The sequence below is a fragment of the Artemia sp. Qi Xiang Cuo genome, chromosome 2 (genome assembly GCF_049724085.1).
Source record: "Artemia sp. Qi Xiang Cuo chromosome 2, ASM4972408v1, whole genome shotgun sequence".
Taxonomy (NCBI): domain Eukaryota; kingdom Metazoa; phylum Arthropoda; class Branchiopoda; order Anostraca; family Artemiidae; genus Artemia; species Artemia sp. Qi Xiang Cuo.
In genome coordinates, this window is record NC_142795.1 from 50,520,113 (window position 1) to 50,530,134 (window position 10,022).

Genomic DNA, 10,022 nt, shown 5'->3' on the forward strand with positions numbered 1-10,022 from the left:
TCCCGTTCAAGGCTACCGTCTCATTTAATGACGCTACCAAGGTACTTGAATTCTTCAACCTCCTCTAGTACGTCAGATCCGACTTTGTGCCGTGGGGCAGGTTGGGTATTGACGTTGTTTCGCATAACTTTTATTTTGTGTACTGATTGACAGACAAACTTGCAGTCATACTGGAGAGTACAACGATCTTATTTTTTAGCTCCTCTCTTAAACGAGATACGAGAATTACATCATCAGCAAAATCACCATCGATTTTGGTTCAGCTGGATTCCACCTCTGAAATTACATATTCAAAGTACCTTGTCGATGACATTAACAAATAGTACTGGGGAGAGGACACATCCTTGGTGGACACAAGACTTCACGCTGAAACATTCGGTAGAGTCCCCGTCATCAGTCCGTGCGGCACTTTCCTATGATTTTCCTATAGCGTGATACTCATACGACCATAATACCGTAGTATTCTCCATAGTGAGTCTCTATGGACCGTAGTATCCATAATGTCCATAATACATCGAATCCATAATACCGTAGTATTCTCCATAGTGAGTCTCTGTGGACCGAGTCAAACGCTTTCGTAAAGTCAATGAAGGAAATAATAATCTCAGTCGGCCATTCGTTTGCTTCTTCTATGAGTACCCTCAAACTGAATATCAAATCAGCGCAACATCTCCTGGTCGAAACCCATCATGCTCATCTCTTAGTATTGCGTCGACTTTTGACTGAATGCGGTTTAGTAGTACTTGCCAGAAAATTTTGCTCCCTACATACTGCAGAGTGATACCTCACTAGTTATTGTAGGCTGTTGTTCTGTCTTTCTATGATTACAACGCAAATCGTTGTAACCTATTTCGTTGATATCCCATTGACGCTCGTTCAAGTAAGCTCATTAGATCCATGATTGATGGAGAAATGTCTTGATCTTGAGGGGAAATGTGGCTGTCACCCATATGGGATGTCATCTGTCCGCTCGACCATAAATTAAGACAGATGCACCGGGCATCGAATGAAGAGATTTCTTTGTGGATTATATTTTTAATCCTTTCGACAGTTGGTGTAATGTATATGTTACCTGTATCTGCATAGGACTGAAAGTCTGGACTCTTGAGAGTTAAGGAGTCACCTGAATTCTGGATCCTGAATGTAGCTAAGAGGCCATGTTTGACTTGCAACAAATTTATCTGGTAATTATGGTTATAATACTTTCTGCATTAACTGTGGAAGTCTGCAAGTTTTAACTTTGTAGTTACCTTCTTTTGAAAGAGCTTGTCTTTTCATTAAGTAATTGTATAAAAGACCGCCATTTATTTTCGAAAATGTAGTAAATTTGAAGCACGTCCAACATGGAAACCCACGCTCTGTTGGCAAAGGATGCTACCAATCGTTCAGTTAAATCCATTTGTTAAAGTATTTGAAGCACATCCAACATGGAAACCCACGCTCTTGCTGATTCCAGGTGGGAATTAAAGGTCAAGCTAAGCTTGTATACCTCCATGGCAGTGATGGTAGTTACAGGCAATGAGGCTCGATCTTCCGTCCCTGGGCAGCAGAGGAAATCCGTCAGCGCACCTCAAAGCGGTGGAAGGGTGTAAACACCACTGAGCTCCACGCCGAGCGATTTTGTGGCCACCGCACTCCGGGTGACACGCAAAACGGGGGATCTTGTGGTCAACTATAGCCCGAAGACACCTCAAGGGTTCTGAGACCTAGAAGAAAATTTGTAATAGCTATGGTGTCCCTGGCAAGTGATGCAGCCCCCGTATTTGCGCAGGTGTCGAGAAGTACACAAGCCAACTATACTACGGTGTTCCCGGCAGGCAACGTGACTTCGAATATGGCAGGGAAGTCGAAAATTCCTTTTCATGCCATGAATCTAGGAAAACCCACTACAGTCATTAAACAGGCAAAATCTAGCATAAATGTGGGATGCTGGAATGTAAGATCCGTCAAACAAGAAGCCACGCAAGTTTTTCTTGTCCATGAGATGGAGAAGTACAACATAGACATACTTTGCATATCCGAGACCAGAATTTCAGGTTCTGGCTCCATAGTTATTACAGCTCCTGAAACGCTACGTCAATTCCATTTTTTCTACTCCGGAGTAGAGGATAATTCGGGACTCCATGGAGTTGGTTTCATCATGAACCAAAGAACTAGAAATGCTCTCCTAGAATGGGAACCAGTCTCCTGTAGACTTGCAAGAATCAGACTAAAAGGAAACCCCGCAAATGTGTCGATAATTTCTACCTATGCTCCCACCCGTGACGCTGCTGATACGACCAAGGATGATTTCTACGGCGAGCTACAGCAGCTGTCTTCTTCTGTTGCTGCACGTGATTACTTGATTGTTGCTGGAGACTTCAACGCAAGAGTTGGTCCCTCTGACCAAACCACAAGACAAGTCCTGGGAAAATTTGGACAAGGTCACAGATGCGAGAATGGGCGAAGGTAGTTAAACTACGGCTTGATGAACCACCTTGTTGTCACCAATACCATATTTCAGCACAAACCTAGCCACCTTTGAACTTGGCATTCAATTGACGGTGTTACTAAGGCTCAAATAGACTTCATTCTAATACGCCAGCGCTGGAGAAGCTCTGTACAGGACTCTCGCTCTTACAACGGCGCGGACACTGGCTCGCAGTCTGGGTCTGACCACAGGATTGTTACTGCAAAATTTTGCTACGTCTTGCAACTCGGAGGAAAAACAAACCCAAGGCCGGATTCGACATCGGTAAGCTCCAAGACAAAGAAGTTCGGCAGGCCCTTAATTTGGAACTGACTTACCGATTTGACGCCCTCAGTTCTGATGAAAACCCACCCCCCGAGAAGAGATGGGAGACCTTTAAAACAGTGATGACAGAGACTGCTGATGAGATCCTAGGCCGAGCAAAAATCAAACGACAGCACTGGATTACCGCTAGGACCCTGTCAATAGTCGGTGAGCGAAGACAAAAGATGAGCGGCCATAAAGAAGAAACAAAAGAGCTGCGCAGACAGGTAAAACGCTCTGTTCGTCTGGACCACCGCCAAATGTGGGAAGATGCTACCGTGTCGTTAGAGAAAGCAGCACGCTCACATGATACCCGCAAGCTTTACCAGATCCTGAAAGAGTCCGTTGGTAAGAAAGCTGCTGTCTCAGAAATAGTCAAAGACAGATCAGGAAAAATCATCAGTTGTCAGAAGGAGCGCTTAGCAAGATGGAAGGATCACTTTCAGATGCTCCTAAACCCATCCCCATCATCCGCCCCTGATGCTTTCCCACCTGCCGTTTCTAAAGAACCCTCCGACGTCGAGCTGGATACACCGACCAGAGCCGAAATACTAAAAGCGATCAAGACCCTGAAGAACCACACAGCCCCAGGTGAAGACGGCCTCCCCCTGGAAATGTACAAACAATGCCCTTAGGTCACTGCTGAACAGCTCCATGGCATTCTCGAAGAAGTGTGGAGGACCAATTCTTTCCCAAAAGATTGGAAGACATCAGTCATTCTCCCCTTCTATAAGAAAGGAGATAAAACCGAATGCAAAAATTACCGCGGAATAAGTCTTATAGACATTGCGGTCAAAATATTCGGGATTATACTCTTGAACCGCTTCAAAGGGGCAAGGGAGGAAAGAACCCGAGAAAATCAAGCCGGCTTTCGGCCAGGTAGAGGCTGTACTGATAATATCTTCGTTTTTCGCCTCATTATCCAGCAGTTTGAAAGGTACAATATACCCCGGATCTTGATGTTCCTGGACTTCATTGCCGCCATCGACTCTGTCACTCGCCAGAAACTTTGGAAGATCCTAGAGAATGATGGAATGCCGCTGAAGTTTGTTGAACTGATGAAGGCATACTATGACGCGTCAGTGAGCCGAGTTCGAGTCTATGGTGAAGAAACTGAAGAAGTCCTGGTTGAGTTCGGAGTAAAACAAGGGTGTATCCTCTCTCCGACTCTGTTCAATTATTGCGTCGATTGGGTGCTTGAAAATGCACTGTCGTCCTATCCAGGAGTTCAGATCGGACAGAATCCCTCCCTGACAGACCTCGATTATGCGGATGATGTTGGCCTCCTGTCAGAACCCGTAGAAGCTCAAAACATGCTTGACAACGTGGTGGCCTGGGCAGACCTGATCGGCTTGAAAGTCAGCACAGAGAAAACGAAATTCATGGCTATTAACCACGACACAGGACCATTCACACTAACTGTCAATCAAGTTCAGCTGGAAAAAGTCAACTGTTTCACATACTTAGGCTCCCAAATATGTATTGACGGATCCTCCGACGCTGATATCCAACAGAGAATACAGAAAGCGCAGACAGTCTTTGCCTCCCTTCGGAAACCCTTATGGAATCGCCGCGAAGTCAGTGTCCGAACGAAAGTGCGAATCTGCATGGCACTAGTCCGCACCGTTCTCCTTTACGGATGCGAATCATGGTCGGTAAAACTACAGCATGAGAATAGACTGAAGGTGTTTGAGCATACCTGTCTGCGAAGAATTCTCAGAATACAGCTGCGTGACCGTATCTCCAGCACGGATCTACGTCGAATGTGCAATATTCAGAGAGATGTTGCGCTCACTATTAAAGAACGCCGTTTGAAATGGTTGGGCCATGTTTTACGGAAGCCACCAGAATACTTGCCTCGCCAAATACTTCTAGTCGAGCCTATTAGCTCCTGGAAGAGACGCCAAGGAGGACAGAGGAAAAACTGGTGGAACCTGGCCAAATCAGACCTTGAACCTATCGGGGGATTCAGAAAGTTCTGACACACATGGTCAACTCAGTGGCTTACTTTTGCAGAGCAGCTGGCAGAAGATCGCTCAACATGGTCCAAGAAGGTCTCCAAGATCATCGATGCCGGGCGAGGTGGAAACGCCTGATTCCCGCCACAAGCAAGCAAGCAAGCATTTGTTAAAGTAAGTATATATTCTGGAATAGCAAAATGTTTATAAATATTTGAATGAGTTTAATTTGTTTTTTGATCTGTCACTGGTCATAATTAACGAACTAATTTTGATCTGACCTCTTTTCCCTCATCCAGACACCTATCGCGGTCAATTAACTTTTGTATTCTAATAATCTGAATTGTGCTCATAGGAAGTTTGGAAACACTAAAGCATGTATTTAATCTTATGGTTAATTAAAAGACACAGTAGTAGAAGCTCGACCTAAATCAACGTCAACTTCTTTCCTTTATATCTTTCGGTTAATTGTTTCCATTTGGCGTGTTTGATAGATTAATTACCATAAACAAACAATTATGATTCGTTTTACGATTATTCTATATCTTAGAAAATTAATTACGATTCGAGTATTTAATTGAAAAACCTAGAATTAATTGCCATTATACAATTATTTGATTAATTGAGTATATCTCTGTAACCTGTAGTCACTTATTTACTCAAGCAGCTTCCCCTCCTACAGGTACTCCTGCACGTACTACACCAACATTAGATTTCAGCTCGATATTACAGATTTTGCTAAGTTGGACTAATGGGCCTATTATGTAGATATGACATCTACTCGTGACAAAAAATTTGTCCTGATGTCAAATAGTTTTGAGTTCTAATACGCATACCTCAAATTTAAAATTCACAGAGGATTCCTGGTTGACTGATGAAGGAATAGATACGTAGTCCTCGTAGTCTTGGAAAGTCTTTGGAATCACATGAGTATGGCACAGTTCCATCAAACCCTTATATTTCGCACAGGAATAGGTACCAGTCCTTTGTATGCACTAACAAGCTACGAAGAGTTTTTGTCTTCTCTTTCTGCATTGCGACTGGTTCAAGTTGATGATTGAAAAGTAATCGTAGCCGTAACTGAAATGGATGTTGGCTGGTCGCTCAATCAAGTAGTTAAGCCATTTCACCGCGGTTCATTTCACTTGCAGCCTTTTGCTATCGGCCTCATAGGTCCATTTTCTGTTTCTCGAGGCAGTATTAGTAGTCTGTTTAGAGTCGAGCCAAAAACTGAACTCATCAAACGCATGGGCTTTAAATGACTGAAAATTCGTTATTTGTGTTTGTCAGACAGTTCTCCAGTTTCCTATAGGATACATGAGTAATTTTATGGCTGCTTTTATGGAGTCACCACTTTCGAGACACATTTGGTTTACCTCTAGGACGTGATGCAAATTCCTAGCAATATCAAAAATTTGAGGCAACAAACATATTTTTAAACTGCTTACTGTAGCCATCAGCGATAAAAAAAGAAATTCTTGTAACTTGGTATTTGGTTGGGTCTTTGGTAATTTTTTCCTCAGTAAGCAATTGCATGTATATATCATGTTTCATCAACTGCATATATACCGCTGGTCCTTTTTGGGAGAGTGGAAAGACAATTTAATTGATTTGTAAACTGTTTTGTAGACAGATATACACACTGAGACTCATCGTTTGCTCAAGCAGGTATTACCGTACATTTTGAACTGCTTAAGTTCAGAGCTTTTATGCAATCTTGTCAAGTTTCCGTGACAATAGTGAAAATCAACTGCAGGAACAAATGCTAACATAATCTATGGTGTTAATATCTGTTCATCTGTTAATCGCTTAGAGATTTTATCTTCTGGGCTTGACACGTTTCTTGTATCTTTACCAGCATTTCCACTTTTTTTTTCTTTTGTTGTGTGTGTGTTCTTGAAACATGTAACAATATACTTTTCCTCTCGGAATCGCCAAGAAAAACTGATTTTATACTTTTTTTTACAGGTACTATATACTTCTAATGTGTAAAAGAGTGCGTTTTGGCTTCGGAAATTGATGTCCTTCGACGATCTGGCTGTCAGAAGCCTTTGAGTATAACTCTGTATACTAAACTACGTACTAATTTGTGCTATAAAGCATGAATTAGCGCAAGATTCTGAAAGTACTTTAATTCTTGAGTTCAAATTCAGCTCTATGCTCAATTTTGTTATCAAGATTTCGATCTTACATAACAATAGCTCAAATGCAGTCTGACCTAAAATTCCATGATGTTTTAATTTGTACAAAGCTTGTTTTATAGTCCAGTTAACTAAACAGTACTTCGACTGTTTTATACACTCCAGGTGATGATTTTAATAATAAAAGAACACCTACCTTGTGCAAAGGACCTATATTATGATGCTGTGATTTTTTGACTTTAGTATCTCTTAGTAAAGCATAGAAACAAAATACCTTGTCTGTTCTTTTTGGCTAATCTATATTTCTCTAATATCTCAGTTTTAAGGGATTCATAGGATAAATTTTAAACCCATATTGAGGTAATTACAACATTCAAGCTGTTTGATAAAAGCTACAACCAACTAAAAATAGTGTGGCCTTTTATCTCCAACAGTTTGTGCATTCAGGTTTTGTACCTGTAATCTTCTAAATGAACTTTTTCCGTTCTGCTTCCAGATTTTGCAACATAATAACTGATAAATTGTTGATTAAACTGTAACACTAAACGAACTTTTTTTTTTTTTTTAATTTTTTTAAATAAACGACCTTTAGGTGTAAGTCTTTCGCAGATGTGTCTGGAGGGGTTTGACCATATTGGTAACAAGTGGAAAATATGTATCCCTGTGGTCGCAAACTTGATGTACGGAATCCTTGGTTCAAGGACAGACGAAGTCAGTTTCTTTAAAATCACGAAGGCGAAACAGTGATATAGCAATAGCCTAACAAGAGAATTAACTTTAGTTCCCTTGACTGGTGCATTTTTGCAACTATAAAAGCAAAATTATAATTGTATGTCTTTCGCCATCTCAGTCGTCTTTGAAGGTCGTCTAGGGGCTTATTTCTTCATGAGGGTGTGGATTTACCTTCTCTAGCCCTCAAGATTCTCTTATGCGTCCAGCAGGTCTTGAAGACGATGAGGTATGGGTGTCTCTTCCTTATTTGAGGACACCTTCTGGAGCGCAAACATAAATATGATCTAAGGAAAATTCAGAAAAATTAATTGATAAAGCCAAACATTGTTACAGATTTCTGATCAAACAAACACAAAAGGTTATAATTAGAAAAAAAAATATAAAATAAGTAGACTTGTATAACTTTTCTTCTTTCTAAAAATCAGCTGATCTGGAAGTAATTGGTGCATTTGTATTATGGTGAGTTGTTTATTCTTATAGGTGTTGGCACTCAGATTGACCCGACACTTTGTCGTTCAGATAGAATGGTTGGCCAGGTCCTCGGATCAATTGGAAGCCTTCCTGAAATTGTGACTGAAATGGAAATTTCTTATTATCTTATGAGAAGACTTTTAGGAGTGAAAACCGAAGGAGATAAAAAGGGAGCCAAGGTAAAGACAAATGGATCTACGTATTAGTTTTGTAAAGAACTTTAGGATAGTTGTAGTGTTAATTCTTTGCTTGTATATGGTCAGTTGAGAAATTTTCAATATATTTCGTACTCGTATAAGTCGATTAATTTGTGTAGCAGGTTAGGTTTTTTGTCACCCAACTCTCTTGCTGTTAAAAAAAAAATGCAATATGACTGCCTCTTTTCTGATTTTTAATTATTTTTTTTCGGCTTATACACTAAATTTATGATGCGAGTAAAATTTTTTGAAAAGGTAATACCTCTTCAAACATTTCTATATATCTTAACAATATTTTTACGAGCGTTACAGATAATAAACGCTTATATAGAACGAATATATTTTTCTCAAACTTTAATTGAATAGTGTATATTATATGAAATAGTATTTCTTAAAACTTTTTATTTCCTTCAAATTACCCACGGACGGTTCAACTGTGGAAGAATTATGATGAAATCGTACATATAAAGCAGCCGTGCTCAACCAATTCACGACTTATTTCCCGTAAGCTTTGGGTTTTTTTGTTGTTGTTTTTTTTTCCACGAAATCCTATAAGAAGATCTGGCAACACTGGAAATAATAATGTTTGCTCATGCCTTTTTGGATGAACATCCATATTATAGAAAATAATATGTTTATTCACTACACTAGCTTTAAGCTAGCACGAATGTGCATGTCAATATGTAAAAAAGAAATGACAACAAAAATTCCAAAGTAGTAAGCGCTACTTCAAGGTCAACACAGTGAATGTAAGGAAATGCCAAGGAATAAAATTAGTTGTTTAAGTAAAGAATAAAATACTGCACACAGGAATTATCTTCAAGTAGGAGTCTAGTACAGTATTTAGTGTGCAGGTTGTCTGGTAGACACAGAATGTGATAGTGAAAGTGGCACTGTAGGCATTTCAATCCAAAGTTGATATTCCAAAATGACGATAATATTGTTGGTTAAACTAATTTTTGTTAAGGAGATTGTTTAATGCCTTATCAAAGATAATCTTGCAAAATTCAGTATGTATACCTAATCTTAAAATTTCTTTATATTTACTCAATTGAACGGATTCAGTGTGAACGCGGATCAAATCAAGAAAAGACATAACTTTCAAGACATAATAGATATTTTTATTCAATTTTTGTGTTTTTAACCGTTTCATATTGTATTTAACTTTTTATTCTGTTATTAGTTCATTTTGACAAGTTTTCCCTTTGCGTGACTTAAAACGGGAACTTGGTAATTTTCGTCTATGTTGTTGTTTTTTCAGTCAATCGTATGAATCTTCTGCTAAAATGTGAAAAGAATAAACGAAACACCCCGGCCTTTTTCATTTTGAATTTACTTTCTTCTATCTACCACAAAAGGGGTGCCAGTGCACCCACGCCAAACCATATTGAATTTCATCTCTTGAGCACTTGACACTTTGGAAGTTTCAAAACCTTGGCTTGGGCAACAAAATTCGAAAAGTAGTTCTTTTATTTGCTTTTTCAGTTTTTGTTTCTTTTGCTTCTTTTGTAAAGAACTTTAGAGTTTTATGCTTTGTAATTATGCTTTTGATTTATTTTGCAGGTCCAGAAATTAGCTAAAGGAGAAACAATCATGTTAAATATTGGTTCATTAACCACTGGCGGACGAGTCATTGCAATTAAAGTAGATTTGGCGAGAATTAGTCTTCATGCTCCAGTTTGCACCGAAGTAGGAGAAAAAATTGCTTTAAGTAGAAGAATCGAGAAACACTGGAGGTTATATTTTATAT

The 10,022-nt window shown here is 39.6% G+C and overlaps 1 protein-coding gene across 1 annotated transcript in view; it reads left to right on the forward strand.

The window, feature by feature from the left end:
- The window catches only part of eIF2gamma (eukaryotic translation initiation factor 2 subunit gamma), a 65,709-nt gene that overhangs the window by 48,010 nt on the left and 7,677 nt on the right, over window positions 1-10,022 (forward strand). Inside the window, exons 7-8 of the mRNA XM_089101573.1 lie at window positions 8,085-8,254; window positions 9,836-10,008. Of these exons, the coding sequence (XP_088957699.1) occupies window positions 8,085-8,254; window positions 9,836-10,008 (343 nt within the window). The remainder of the gene's footprint in view (window positions 1-8,084; window positions 8,255-9,835; window positions 10,009-10,022) is intronic.